General features: G+C 50.7%; 2 protein-coding genes across 3 annotated transcripts in view; one reads left to right on the forward strand and one right to left on the reverse strand.

Moving 5' to 3' along the window:
* The window catches only part of RNF220 (ring finger protein 220), a 206,795-nt gene extending 202,716 nt beyond the window's left edge, over nt 1–4,079 (forward strand). Inside the window, exons 12-14 of the mRNA XM_015588955.2 lie at nt 2,007–2,115; nt 2,260–2,334; nt 3,082–4,079. Coding sequence (XP_015444441.1) covers nt 2,007–2,115; nt 2,260–2,334; nt 3,082–3,153 — 256 coding nt within the window. The 3' untranslated portion in view covers nt 3,154–4,079. The remainder of the gene's footprint in view (nt 1–2,006; nt 2,116–2,259; nt 2,335–3,081) is intronic.
* A 1,467-nt stretch (nt 4,080–5,546) lies between these two features.
* The window catches only part of TMEM53 (transmembrane protein 53), an 18,251-nt gene continuing 8,736 nt past the window's right edge, over nt 5,547–15,061 (reverse strand). The window contains exons 2-3 of one of the 2 annotated variants that reach the window (XM_015588972.2): nt 10,991–11,112; nt 5,547–7,113 (exon numbers count right to left, since the gene is read on the reverse strand). In XM_015588972.2, coding sequence (XP_015444458.1) covers nt 6,460–7,113; nt 10,991–11,112 — 776 coding nt within the window. In that variant the 3' untranslated portion in view covers nt 5,547–6,459. The remainder of the gene's footprint in view (nt 7,114–10,990; nt 11,113–15,061) is intronic. The other variant, XM_025046443.1, reaches the window with a different exon arrangement.

Below are 15,061 nucleotides of genomic sequence, written 5' to 3' on the forward strand. Positions count from 1 at the left end.
CCACCCCCACCCTCCCCCCATCACTTACATACCCAGCAGGGGCAGACCACCTATAAGCTTTCATGCTTTCTGAGTCAGGTGTCTACCCCAAGCTGGCAGAACAGGCTGCCCTTAGGAGATCCTTCTTGCCCACAGCACATTGCACTTGGATTCCATCTCCTTGCTTCCTTATTGAATATCTTTTAAAGCTCAGCTCTTATTCTGTCACAGCCCTCTTCCAACATCCTCAGCAACTTCCCATTGCCTGTAAAATAAACTCTGATTGTGGCATCTGAGGTCTTCCCAGATATAATCTTCTTTCCCACTTTAGCACTTTCTGCTTACCCACAGGTGAGCCCTCCAGCTACATGGGTTCTTAAGCCTTTTTGGCTTTTGCTCCTATGTTGCCTCGGCCTTGAGACCCATCTCCTCCTGGGTCTATTCAATGTAGAGTAATAATGGTCAGTCACGTAGTTACTGGTTGATTGCAGGATTGGTCTACCAAGGTTTAAATCCTGTTTCCTCCACTCTTTGTGGACCTTGGGCAAGCTACTTAATGTTTCTGTTCTTCTTTAGTTTCCTCGTATATAAAATGGGAGTATTATCATCTCCTCATGGGGTTTTTGTGAGGTGTAAATAAGATAATTTTCCATTCCTCAGTACAGTCCCTGGCATTTAGTAAGTGCTTAATAAATTTTAGCTCTTTTATTTGTATTATCATTATTATTCCCTAAGGCCCCTCTCCAATACCATCTTCTATTCCTATAGGAAGTATTCTCCCTCTGTGAGCTCCTCTGGGTTCTGTTCATTTGTTTTAGGAGGGGTAAGAGGGATAACTCCTTGAGATAGTCCTAGCTATTCCCTGTTCAGTATTGCAGCCCAAAGAATCTTCAAGAGGTTGTAGAGACCTTCTTGTGTAGTGCTTGAACAACAGGTGAGGACTACCAGGGCATCCGATGTGCCTCGGATGACACAAGCAGTCCTTGAGGCAGGCCAGACCTGTAGCCCAGGTACCTAGATTATGTGGGACTCATTCAGTCCCCACATCTCTCACTCTCTGGAGTTTGGATGTGCCTAACATAAAGCTAATGTCCATAGCCAATATTAGTGGAGTGTTTAGCTTTGCCCTCAAGGAACTGAGTCTAGCAGAGGAGACAGAGACATCTGCAGTTACACTGCTGTGGTGGAGTCCAGTACAGGGTGTTGGAATGGCACAGAAGAGGCAGCCACCAGTGGTGGTGCTGGCTGGACGGCTGGAAAAGGCTGCTGGGAAAAAATGGGAACTAGGCCTTAACAGTGAGATGGAACTAGTGAATTAGGAGGTGGGGGTGATCCACAGGAAAGAGAGAGTGCTGAGAGACCAGTGGAATGAAAAGCAGTGGTGTGTGTGGAGAATTTTATTATTCGGTGTGGATGGAGCTTAAAGTATATGGTAGGATGCTGAGGGAGATAGCTGGCTGGGGACGGAGGAGGAGGCCCTTGTAAGCCTGTGAGGAGTTTGGTAGAGCTTTACACTGGGGAGTAAAGGGAGACATTGAAATGCTGGAAATAGAAATGGTCAAATTTGCAAAATTCTGGGTGCTGGGAATGGAATGGAAGAGAATGAGGGGACTGGAGGCAGAGAGGCTATTCAGGTTAGTGGAGTAATCCATAGAAGAAATCATGAGAACCTGGGCAAGTAATGGTAGAGGTGGAAAGAAGTGAAGAGACTTCAGAGATGTTAGAAGGTAGATGACAGATTTGGGATGTCAGGAGTGACAGGGATGGTTGCAGGAAGGAAAGGTTTGAGAATGGTTCATGAGTGTCTGGCATGGAAACTCACCAGGGTGGAGGTGGAGGAACAGGGAGGGTTAGGAGTTCAGTTCTGGAATGTGGAGTTTGCAGATATAGGATATGGGCAGGTGGGGAGTGGGGCATCTGAGAGAGATTTGTAAATGTGCTTCTAGAATTCAAGGGAGTTATGGGCTGGAGGGTCAGGTTAGGGATGCCAGCCTGCTGCCTGCCTAATTGTGCTCTCCTCTTCACAGAATAACAGAAGATTCAGCTGTAACCACGTTTGAGGCCCTGAAGGCTCGGGTCAGGGAACTTGAACGGCAGCTATCCCGTGGGGACCGTTACAAATGCCTCATCTGCATGGTGAGAGGAAGGGAACCTAGGCGTGCCCTTGGTCGGGCTTCAGTGCCCTCTGGGGGTTGGAGAGGGTCTCTGCATCGTGATCTGAACTCTTTAGAGGGTGGGCCAGCCTCAGCATGACTCTTTCTCTGCCCACCTCCTCTCCAGGACTCATATTCGATGCCCCTAACGTCCATCCAGTGTTGGCATGTGCACTGCGAGGAGTGCTGGCTGCGGACCCTGGTGAGGTGGCATGGGGGTCAGGGAGGGTTTTGCTGTTCTGGGTACTGCCCAGATGTCCTTGCCTATGCTTGAGCCTGCTTTGGGGGAGGGATGAGGAGGGGCAGGGGGGAGCGGGAGCATAGAACACAGCCAGAAGCCATGATATCCCCCCACCCTAGCTCACCACATTCTTATCTCCCCCACCTCAGGTTTATTAAATTCTCCCCTTCTTTGAGTTCACTGCCTCCTTTCCCTCTGCCTCCACCCCCAGAAGGCCCACTGTGTCACACATAGTGGTGAGATCCTGGGTCAGGAAGAGGCTGGGTGTGGGTAAGCAGGACCAGGGCCTCTGCCCCTCCCCCTCCCATTACTAAGCTCCCTCTGCTCCTGCCCCTGTTCTTCGCTTGGGAGCAGCCATTAAAATGTCGCCCGGAGACAGCAATAAAAGGCCCGGACGTGGGCTCTGTGTCCTGATCAAAGGCCGCGTGTAATCTTGTTAGGGCCGCAGCAGCCACAGCTGGACCTAGCCTTGTTCTCATTACTGGGGCTCCTGCTGCGGGGCTGGCCAGGCGGTTTGATCCTGGCATCCCCCCAACGCAGGAGCGTGCCTGCTTGCTCACGGAGGCTGCCCATGTCCCCGACCTGGGCTGACAGGATCAAGGTCCCAGCACACAACTGGTGCAGGGAGACATGGCTGCAAGTCTGGGTGCTCACATGAGCTAACATGCAGCACAGTCTATATAACCGAAGCCCTCCCTGTTCTTGCAGGGTGCCAAGAAGCTCTGCCCTCAGTGCAACACCATCACAGCGCCCGGAGACCTGCGGAGAATCTACTTGTGAGCTAGCCACCCCAGACAGGCCTTGCCTCAAGCAGCCCCGCCTGCCTGCCTCTGTGACGTGACTACCCCTTGTACATACTTTCACACAGGTTCCCCATGTACATACACACACACACACACACACACACACGCGCGCGCGCCTTTGGAGCCAGAGTAGAGGCTGAGGCCCAGGCCCTGCCTGCTGGCTCCAACCACGATTGGGGACCATACCTGTTCCAGGTTCTGTTCCCAGGGTGGGGCAGGGAGGTACAGGTAAGGGTGAGTCGCTGGGCAAGGCTCCTGAGATCCAACCCCCAGACTGACAGACGGACAGACAGACATGCAAACACCAGACTGAAGCACATGTAATATAGACCGTGTATGTTTACAATGTTGTGTATAAATGGGACAATTCTTCGCCCTCTACTCCTCCTCCCCTTTGGTTGTATGATTTTCTTTTTCTAAGAACACCTGGAAGCAGTGCCTCCTTCAGGGCTGGTTGGGGGCTCGGCCCATCCATCTCTTGGGGTGCCTACCTCCCTCTCTCCCTTTGATGTCCCTTCCCTATCCCATGTGCTCAGTGTTCAGTGGTGTATATTTCTTCTCCCAGACATGGGGCACATGCCCCAAGGGACGTGATCCTCTCCTTAGTCTTAGCTCCTGGGGCTCTTTATAAGGAGTTGGGGGAGGGGGGATGCACAGGAAATGGGAACCGAGCTGAAGCAAGGGCCGAGATTAGGGCTAGATGAGGGTGCTCCTGGCTGCCCAGCCTTCTGCCAAGAACCACTTCTGGGATTAGAGCTGCTGTTCCCAGGGAAAAGTGTTGTCTCCCCCGCCCCTCCCATGGGCCCCATGGTGTGATGCTGTGTCTGTATATTCTATACAAAGGTACTTGTCCTTTCCCTTTGTAAACTACATTTGACATGGATTAAACCAATATAAACAGCTGCTGCCTGTGTGTACATGTGTAGGAAGGGATAGGTGATGGGATGGTGTGGACAGGCAGCTGAAGAGTTAATTCCTGGCAGCAATGTGGAGGAAGGACTTGGATATGGGTGTGTAAAGCAGTGCAGGGTTGGTCTGCTCAGGGACCCTGGAGCACTACGTCAGGAGTGGGGGTGGGGCCGGGGACCTAAACTTCTGACTATTGATGGGTAGGGGCTCCAGGTTAATTCCTTATCGATGCAGAATCGTCAGCTCATTAATCACAGAAGAGGTCAGGGCTTGGGGGTACAGAGGGGATGCAAACTCTATCCCCCAATCTAGGGCAGGAACAGCTACAAGCTTAGGTGAAAACACAAGCTCCAAGCCTCTATCCCTTTCTAGTCCCCTGAAAGGAGCCCAGGGACCAAAAATAGAACCACCATCTCAGCACCCCTATGGCTTTTTTTCTGGTCTCCATCCTATTAACCAATAGTCCAGTATAGCTACTGCCTGGATCCTCATGGAAACAGTAGAAAACCGTTATCCAAGACAGACCCTCAAGTTGGGGAACTGAAGCTGGGCAGCTAGCACTGGAGATGGTGCATGGTCAAATCATTATCCCCCATGGCTGCCCACTGCCAGTGATTGTTCAGCATCTGGGTGCTCGCTCGTTCAGGTGCTCAAAGCTGTAGATGCATCCTCGCCCACCAGAAGGCTTGTTTTAGAAAAGATTCTAAAATTAAAGACCCCAGTATCTCCAGAACTCCTGAGCCCTTTCCTTTTTACATATTCTCACATGCCACACCTACCCTCCATCTTCCCAAATCTGCCTTAGACACAAATTTCTAGGATGTCCATGGTGGGTACATACTCCTGCCTCCTCCACCCAACAACAAATCGCCCTGGTTTGAGCCAACCTTCACAGGCCCATACCCAGCATGATGGTTGTAAATGCCCTGAATGCAAGATCCTGAGGTCCAATATTCTAGGGAATATATGTGGCCTGTCTAGCCACATGATGACTGAGTGTTTATGCTAGAGAAGTGGGTAATGCCCAGTTCCCATCAGGATGGCTCCTTTCAGGTCTCAACTCTTCTCTCCTGCCTTGGTCTCAGTAGGCCCTTGATGACTGGTTACTCCCACCCTGCAGGCCATATGCTCTCTAAATAGGTGACATTAACCCAGAGTGAGGGCATGCGGCCCACCTGCTGTGAGATTCTTGAGCTGTCTCATGGCACAGGCAGCACTGCCACCTATTGGCCAGGGCTAAGAATGCAGCCACACAATATAGGACTTGGCCCCAACAGTCCAGGTCCCAGAGGACACACGCCACGCAGATAGAGATCTCGGCTCAGGAGACAGAGGGTCCATCAGCCCTAAGAATATCAGGACTCAGCTCCCACCTAGAGTTGTTCCATCCATTTCCTTCACTGCCTGTCAAACTGTCAAAGCCCATCCCTGCCCCCCAAGTCCCTTGATCACCACAGTAAGCTCATTCAATCAACAATTATTTATTAAATACCTACTATGTGCCAGCAGGGTGCAGCAGTGACACAGAATGATAGATAATATAGAACTCTAAGGCTAAAGCCACCACTCCTGCCTAGAGAGGAGCCAAGTGGGTCTCCCTCAAGGAGATGAGGGACTTCGTTGTTTCAGCCAAACAGCCCCTTGGCCCTGGTGCTGGTCTTCAGGGCTCCTGACTTCGCTTCTCCCAGTGCCCATATGGCGCTGCTGTAAGGTGTGTGTGTAATGCTCCCTACTCTATCTGTCCATTACACACACCTTACAACTTTTCCTGGATCCAGTGGCTTCCTGACAAAGTGTGATGGACCCAGGCAGGTCAATCACCTCTGTATCCTCAGCTCCCCATCTGGCTTCTACCTCAGACTCCCTGGCAATGAGGTCAGAGAAGTCTCTCTTCCTGAATGGCCAAGTGGGATCCATGAGGATGGTGCTTCATGCTGTGGGGCTTTGCCCTTCTGAGGCCGTAGGAGAGATCACAGCCCCTGCCCTAGCTTGATCCTACCCTCTGGCACCTCCCCACAAAGTTTACCTTCCAGTCAAGGAACTGGAGATCAACCAATGATCCACCCCACTCCCACTTGCTTAACTCGTAACAGCCTAAATGCCACAGGAATCAGCAGCCTAACTGCTGCACTTATCCAAACACAAGCACTGCAAGGCTCCTGCAGAGATGTGCCCAGGCACTCCCACTCCCCAGGATCCTGGGATAAGCAGACCACCACAGAAGCTCAAGGGAATTCTCTACTTGGGGAACCACAAAGTCCCAAAGGGCCATAGGAAATTGAACCAGAAGAAGACCCCACCCATGGATGTAGGTTATAGGGAGGTGTCAGGCGTTTATTTCTGAAGCCTAGGTGAGGTGGGTGGAGCAAGGACCCTAGCAGTGGACGCAGCTGTGCATGAAGTTGACACAGAGGCTCGTGTAGTAAGTAGGGTAGTCACGGAAGTGGCTGACATGTGCAGATGACACAAAATCCACAGAGCGCACGAGGACCCGGCGTGCCAGGCGTGCCTCCACCATGCGTTCCACATCCCTGGCTAGGATCACCTCATCAGCCCTTGAGTAGAGATAGAGCTCAGGCCAGCGAGAGGCTGCATCGAGCAGCCTGTCATAGAAGTGGCTGTGGAAGAGGGCAGTGAGTGGAGCAAGCAGGACATGGAACAGGATTACCACCAGGGCGAAGGCCACAAGGAGCAGCAGGCGCAGCACCATAGGCCGGTGCTCCAGGATGACTGCCAGGGCCCGTAGAGTACCCACCAGGTTTCTATCACCAGGACTGCTGTCAAAGATGGTGCCCACCACACGCAGGTGGCAGAAGCGCCGATGGGTCTGCAGGAGCTCCAGCACGTAGCGGTACAGCATGACACCGGCGTTGCTGAAGACATGGAAGAGCAGGGGCTCCTTCTCAATCTCGTAATCAAAGAGTAGCTCAAGTAGCTTCTGGGCCAAAACACGAAGTGAAGGGATGCCCAGGGACTCGGAGAAGAAGACCATGTGCCATGGGGCTGTGTATCGGATCACGATGCAGCCCTAGGAAGAGGAGAGAGGCCTGGTTGGTCCTCAGGGATGTGGGGGCAGGGAGGTGGTTTACAAGCTAATGTCAGAAGGATCCAGCAGCTCCAACTTGCACAGGCCCAAAAGCCTAGCAGTGTTCCAGGCCCTGCTGGGGTCTGGGCGCCAGCTCACCACTCACAGACATGGTGCCTTCCAGAGTGGAAGGTTGTGGAATAATCACTTCACACTGGCCAAGACCCCTCAGCCTGGGATGGTACGTGAGCTGGAGCCTAGAGCATGCTTTGGAGACTTCTGGGCTGACCAGAAGGAAGTCTCACTCCGATCGGCATCTGTCTCCCTCCCACCCCTGACCTTGCACCCTATCTGCTCGACTTGCACATTTAAGGTTTTGCTGCCTGAATACACCCTGCTGCCAGCGACTCCACTCTGCACTGTCCCTGCGTCCCAGGCACAGGTATCCATCCCCACGAGACCCAACACCCAAGACATAGCCTGCAGGCCCCAGTCTTGACCACCAGAGGCCACTCATGAGCCAGACCTGCATGATGTTAGTCTCTAGACACTGCCACCCCTACACAGAGCCCTGAGAGCAGTCCATACTTTCTGCATCAGGGGTCTGACACCGAAATCTATCTGGTTCCAAGGCCTGGGATCATTCCTTCCGCACTCCCTGAAATTCTAAATATAGTAAATGCTGTTGTTCCTCAAATTCTAAAAGCTGAGCCAAATTCTCTCTAGGTTTCTGTACCCCTCAATGCCTGGGTCAAGTACACCTCTAAGTCTTCAGACAGATCCCCTTCTAGGCCAGTTAGAAAAGGCGGCCAAAGCCACCCAACCTGAGTCTTAAACCCCTCTCATTAACCTTTTCTAGAGACAAAGGGCCCTTTGTCAGGGGACTTGGAGTTAGGCAGACTCTGGGGTCAGAAAGGACTAGGTTCAACTCCTGGCACCACTTATTAACAGTATGGATGAAGAACTACCTTCACAAGTGCACACACGCACACACTCCTCCCCAGGAGCATGCATATGCAGGACGACTTTTTGGTACAGACATAACTGCAATTCCTGTGAAAGTGCCATCTTTGAGGGCACACACAGTGGGCCCTGTTAACTCCAAATCTCCTATGCGTGCACACTTGAGGGGTCTGGGCATCACTCTGCCGCCACCTCCCCAGTCAGATGCTCCCAGAAGTCCCTACATCAAGGACCCAGATCTCACTGGATGTCAGATCCCAGTCTTTTCTCTCTCCCCCAAAGCCAACCATCTCTCCATCTCTGCATATGCTCAAAGGACGAGGCCCTGCTCTATCAGTCCTCACCCCTCTCTCCTATATTTTCAGTCTCTCTCACTAGATTCTTGCTCAAACCAATCTCATTTTTAAAAAGCTTCTGCATCCCAATGTGTTCCCCTCTAACTCTATCCCACCTTCCCTTCACCTTCCTAGACAAACTTTGACACTCACCGTCCTTTCAACTTCATCCCCTCCCAAACAATGCTCTTATGAAAGTCACCCATATTCTCCCAAACAATCAAGTCCCGTGATACCTTTTAGTTCCCATTGCACTTCCCTTTTAGCAGCATTCAGGATCACACACTCCTAGATATATTCTCTGGTAGCCCAAGCTGTTCAATAAGTTAGTATCTTGAAAACAGGGAGGATTCTAGATTTCAAAAAGGGGTAAGGAACAAAATAACTAGATGCAATAAGTGATCCTGAATTGGATCCTGGTTTGGGAAAATCATCTATAATATACACTTTGGGGACTCTAATATTAGAGAATTTAAATGTGAACTGGAAATTAGATGAGATGAAAATTTATTAACATGGAACTATAGAGATCATGATCTAAAAAAAGATATAAAATAGTGTATTCGAAAGATCTCCTTTTGGTAAAGAAAAGATACACACACAGAAAAAGGTGAAAGGATATACACTCATGTGTAAATAGAGGTAATCTCTGGGTGGGAGAATACGGTATCTTTATTTTCTTTTAAATAGTAAGTATTCATAAACCATCTAAATTTCTAACCAATGTACTATATACTTGAGACTAATAATAATATAAAATGCTAAAAAAAAAAATAATAATAATAAAGTATTAGGGGTTTGAGGTTAGGAAAAAATTTCTTTCCACACCCATTCTATCCTCCTGACCATAGGGTAAATGCACCCTCTTCCTTTCCCAGACAACCCCTCCACCAGCCCTGCCACCTCAACCCCTCTGCCTTCCCTGGGCTTATGCTCCCTCTTTTTCTCACCATGCCTCCTGCACCAATAACATCTTTCCTCCTGCCCTCTACAGTGGCCCATTTCCCAAAGGCGCACTATGGATTCCACCACACTCTCCTGGGTTTTCTTGTCCCTCTTTGGCCACACCTCCTCTCCTCGTAGGACTCTCTTCATCTTCTGCTGCTTTAAGTTTGGGCTTCTCAGGGCTCTGTCCTTGCCCTCTACACATTCCCTGGGGGAATCGCATCTACCCCAGGGCCTATGGCTCAAAACCCACATCCCCTTCTACTCAAGAACTGCTGCAGCCAGAACTCTGGTATTACCCTTGACCCCTCCCTATCCCTGTGCCCATATCCAATCTCTCACTAATCTACCATTCTACCTCCTAACAAACTCCTTGATCAATCAACTTCCTTCCACCAGCACCATTGGCCCCAAGGTCCTGACCACTGCAACAAACTCACTTCCCAGCTTCCAGTCCTGGCCCCCTGCAGTGAAGGACTTTCAGAAGCGCAAATCTAACCTCAGTGGCCCTGCTTAAATCCCCTGAGGACCCTCCCCAGCTTCACCTCTTGCCACATGCCCTTTCTTTCATTCTCTGTTCTGGCCACATTCACCTATTTCTATTTTTCCGCCTGCCCTCACAGATCTTAGTCTAATGGAGAAGCAAGACAAAAAAGCCTACCTCACTGAAGAAATTCGGAAGTAGCTGAAACTACCTGCAGAGTAAGGCAAGCTATAAAAGCTGATGCCAGAGGACCAGCCTTGTTGGTGGCAGGGAGCTTCAAGCTCAGAACTGCTTTTTCCCCCAAACTTTCTCCCACTCCACGGCCACCACACACCTTAGGCACAGTGCAGACGTGGGTCAGTGGAAAGAGGCCAAGGGGAGGGGGACACCAGCTGGCCTTTCTCCCGGAAGGCTCCCACCCCTCCTCAGTTCTAGGCTCCCAGGTGGCAGCTGGGGCTGTCTGTGCTGGTGTTTCTTTGCTTTGGGAAGTCTGGGCTGAGAAGGGCAGGACTGGGCCAGAGGCCAAAGATACGAAATGACCTTTCAAAATGTAACTAAGCCCCCTAAGGCTCTCTTCAATTACCACAACCTCTATATCCAACTCCTGGTGCAGCCTGAGAAGAAGCAAGGAAACCTCAAGCCTGAATCTCTTTTCCAAGAGGCCCTTCTACTACAGGAATGTGAAGGTGCCCTGGTCAATCTAAGACAGAACTTCACCTGATCAGAAAAGGTGACAGTCCTGGAAGTACAGACACCCAGCGCACCCAACCCAGGCTCCTGCTGCCCAGACAGGCAACATCCAGCCAACAGAAACTTGAGGTCTGGGTGGACTCTGCAGCTGGGAGCACATAAGGGCTGGGCTACCCACTGCGGGGTTTGGGGAGGAAGGAAGAGGAAGCAAGTCAGGGGGCTGAAGGGGACAGACCAGGCCACAAAGCTAGCAGCAAAGCAGGGATAATCTTGCCAAAGTCCCCATGACCCCAGCGTCTTCCTCACAGGCCATTTTTGGTGCCATTCTCAGGCCTGCAACATTGGTGGTCAGCCTTCGCTGCGGCCCAGAGAAGAAGGCAGCCAAGGCTCAGAGTTCCCCGCAAAGCAACTACATGGGGCAGGGCCCCAGAGCCCTGGGTGTCCCCATGCCTGCAGTACTCACTCTTTTGTGGTAGATGGCGCTGTACTTGGCAAGGTTCTTGTCGGTGCAGCCACCCCAGCCCAAAAGAATCACCAAAGGCTGTCGAGTCCCCGCCTCCTTCCCATCTTGGCTAGGGCTATACTCTGAAACACATACAGTGAGACAGTCAGCACCAGAGATGGGGTGTGGGGTGGGGATGACTGGCCATTCTAGAGCCAGCACCACTCTGGCTACAGGCAGGGAACCAACGAGTGACAGGCCCAGGTATTCTGCCAGCCCCTGTGCCTCAGGTTCCCACTGGGCTCCTTCCTCAAGGTGGCTTTTAGGCCTCTCAGGAGTCACTGCAGGGTCATTGGAAAAATCCACAGGAGGGCACTTTTCTCTAATGACTCAAAGACATAGCACAGGTGAAAAAAAGACTACTTTATCCATGCAATTTCACCTTCTAATACTGGGGTCAGCAAACTACAAGCCATGAGCCAAATCCAGCCCATGTTGTTTTTATATGACCTGTGAGCTGAAATAAAAAATGGGTTTTTACATTTTTAAATGGTTTAAAAAATAATAATAATATTTTGTGACACATGGAAATTTGTCCACAAATAAAGTTTTACTGGAATGCAGCCACATTCATTTACTTCTTGTGTATGGCTGCTTTCATGATAAAACAGCAGAGTTGAGTAGCTGCAACAGAGATCATATGGTTCACAAAGCATAAAATACTTACCGGCCCTTTACAAAAAAAGTTTACAAGCCCATGTTCTAATTCCACAAATAGATGGAAGAAGTGGGTCTTCCAAAGAGAAACGGATAGGTCAGTGTAAGCAGAGAGGCGGAGCAGACTGACTCCAAGGCCTATACCAAACCACCCACCTGTCCTTCCAGAGACTACTACTAGCTGATATTTACTGAAGTTTAACCCTCATAACAACAGTATGAGTAATACTATTATAGATGAGGAAACCGAGGCACAGAGTGGTTAAGATACTTGCCTAAGGTCACACAGGCCATCCTAACCAAGCTGCTTGAGGCCTTCTGTACCACCATCCCTGTCCACAACTAGAAGCACGTCTCCTGTGGTGATATGCTGATGCACAAGCCAGCTGCCTACTCCATGGCTGCTATCAAAAGGCTTCCCTGCAACCTCGTTGGTCAGACCTCATCTCATCTCCCTGCCAAGTGACTCCCCACCTCCTCAGGGGCTCTTCTGTGCAGGTTATCTGCCCTCCCGAAAGGACCAGGGTGTGCCCTTCCAAGGATCAAGCCACTTGGCTATGTTCGGCTGCCACCCTAAGATTTACGAAGGCCGGTGGCGACCTGGCAACAGTAAATTTCAAGGCTAGTTAAGAGGATGGTAAATATAAATCACTAACCTTTGGACAAAAGGAAGACAACAATTTCCTGTGGAAATTAATGTGATTGAAAAGTTCAATGTTCCTGCTCTCCAGCAGTGGCGACTCTGGCCTACGGAGATTAACTGCCTGCACCCACGGGGATCCCAGGCTGGGTTATAACTGTCTGCAGCAGGAGCTGACAGTGCCTCAGTCCCTTGCTGATGCCTGCCAGCCCTCCCAGGATCTCCTGACGCTGGCCTCAGTCTCTGATGAGGAAGGAAGTCTCACAGCTCTAACTCAGGCCACTCCAGATATTCTCACTCCCTTTCTCGGCCTGATGTTCCTCTGTCCTCTAACAGGGCAGCACTTCACCTGCACGGGCCTTTTTGGTGAAGAGGCTATATCTGGGGATGACGGTCCAGGAAGCTCAGGCTGCGGCAGCCCCATGAGTATTAACTGGCTGCTACCACTTGGGTCTGCCTTTGAATCTCTGAGATCCAGAAGCTCTACTCCTGAGACCTGGCCCTTGGCAGCTCCCTTACCTTGGTGAGGCTGTCTGAGCGTAGGACTCTCCCTCCATGTGCCACCACCGAGACACGAGCAAAGGGCTTTGGGATTTATCTCAAATACAAAGAAGGCAGCCAAGGGAAATCACATCCCCCTGGTGGCCACCCAAGGTTAAGGCCGCCATGACTAGCAGTGATGGCGCATTCCCAGATGGGGAGGGTTCAGACAGCTTTTACTGGGCCTCTGGGCTGCCCCAACTCCTGTGGCTAGGATTTCTAACTCCATCTTGCTCCACTGCAGGTTTTACTGGCACACTGGGCTTCACCAACTCGGGCAGAAGCTTTCCCAGATGCATCCCCATGAAGAAAACTCTCAGCATACAGGCACCCTGAACACACTGCCTATTCCCTGAGCCTAAGCTTTCCATCATGTTCCTAAAGGGAGGGAACTGGTCCCTTCACTCCAGCCAGGTACTCGAGGCTGCCCCTAAGCCACAGGTGCTGCCTACCTATGGGCACCTCCCTCTCCCCTGACATGTTCTCCCAGCACTCTACTTTCCGTGCCCACTCCTAGCTCAGAGCCTTTGTCATGACCTCCTTCCATTGGAGCCATGCTACAAATTTCTGATTCTATACATGAAGTGCTATATCCAGATAAGTCCAAGGTACTCTGGGAACATGGCTGAGAGAGCGATGGTGACTGGAAAAGGCCTACAGAAGGAAAACGCACTTGCTGCGCTGGCCATGAAGAACCAGCAGGAGCATGCCAGGTGCAGAGAGTGCGTGAGCAGCGAGCGGCAGGGGGCCACTGGGGACATTGCAGTCGGTCTAGGAAACAGCAAGCAGTCCTGGGGGTGCTAGACGCCTGGGTGAGGGAGCAGCAGTGGTCAGGAGAGCTGCCAAGAGTGGGACTGGAGCCTGACCCTTCAGGGCCTTCAAGCCATGCTTAGGAGTCGAGATTTTATTCTGTAGCAGTAGAAAGCTAATGAAGATTCTGGAATTGTGGGTGGGAATGGCATGATCCAATCTGTATTGATTAATGACTTGTGCGATTATCTGTTTAATGTCTGTCTCTCCCCTTAGCCAGCACGCATCGTGAAGGCAGGAACTGGGTCTGTCGTGTTCATTGCCACATCCCCAGTGCCCAGCACTGCAGCTGGCCCGTTCAGGCACTCAGTAGAAATGTCCTAAATGAACACGTGGCTGCAAAGTGAAGAATGGATCCAAGGGAGAAAGAGCTGGCATTCTTCTTGTTACCCACTGCCCTTTCCAGAGTCATAAAAGTAATTGCTATGGCTATTATTATTTATGACCACATCCAGATAATGATTCCTCCACCCTCTTGTAAAACCCCCTGCTCCTTTTATGCTCATTCTACTGGCCATATCATCCTCTCCCCTCCCGCTGCTGACATCTCCTGGCCTCTGGCCACTGCCCCTCAGACACTGAAGACAAGCACCACCAGCTCGTTTCCCACTTATATATACTCCAAGACTAGGATGACCTCACACAGGCAATCCAATCCACCTCGTTCCTAAACCATCATAAACCGCTCCGAATTCCACATTTCCTTCCAGCTCCTACCCTCCCCCTCTCTCCCATCACCAAGAAAAACAGGAACAGCAAAAAGAACATTATGTGTCAGGCACTATTCTAAGCACTTTGCATATCAACTCATTTAATCTTCACGACAACCCCACGAACAAAAATATTGTTATTATTCTCATTTTACAAATGAAAAACTAAACCACAGAGATAGGAAATAACTTGCTCAAGGTTACACAATTAGAAAATAGTAAAACTGGAATCCAAACCCAAGTGGCCTAGAGAACAGCTTATAACCACTATCCCAGCAGGGCCTTGGGGGAACAAAAATCAAGGCCCCAGTCTTAACCAAATGGCTATCACCTCAGCTCCAGACCTGTACACACGGCTGCTTCTCTGTACATCAACTGATCTAACGCTAATCTCTTCTGCCGGTTCCTCCTTAGGGACTGGCCACTCCAGCCAGAACCTCAACATCTGCTGCCTCATTTGGTCCTGCAAACATCCTAGAAGCTAGCTACTACGTCAGCTATTGTCTCCATTTTACAGATTAAAAAACTAAAACACAGACGGAGTCAGTCCCTTTCCCAAGAATATGCAGTAGAAAGTGGCAGGGCCAGAATCCACCTCCAGGACCTCACACCAGCACCTTACACCACCCCACCCCACCCCCGTCCCCCCACCCAGGACGCTGACGCTCTATGTTT

The sequence above is a fragment of the Pteropus alecto genome, unplaced genomic scaffold (genome assembly GCF_000325575.1).
Source record: "Pteropus alecto unplaced genomic scaffold, ASM32557v1 scaffold484, whole genome shotgun sequence".
Classification (NCBI taxonomy): Eukaryota; Metazoa; Chordata; class Mammalia; order Chiroptera; family Pteropodidae; genus Pteropus; species Pteropus alecto.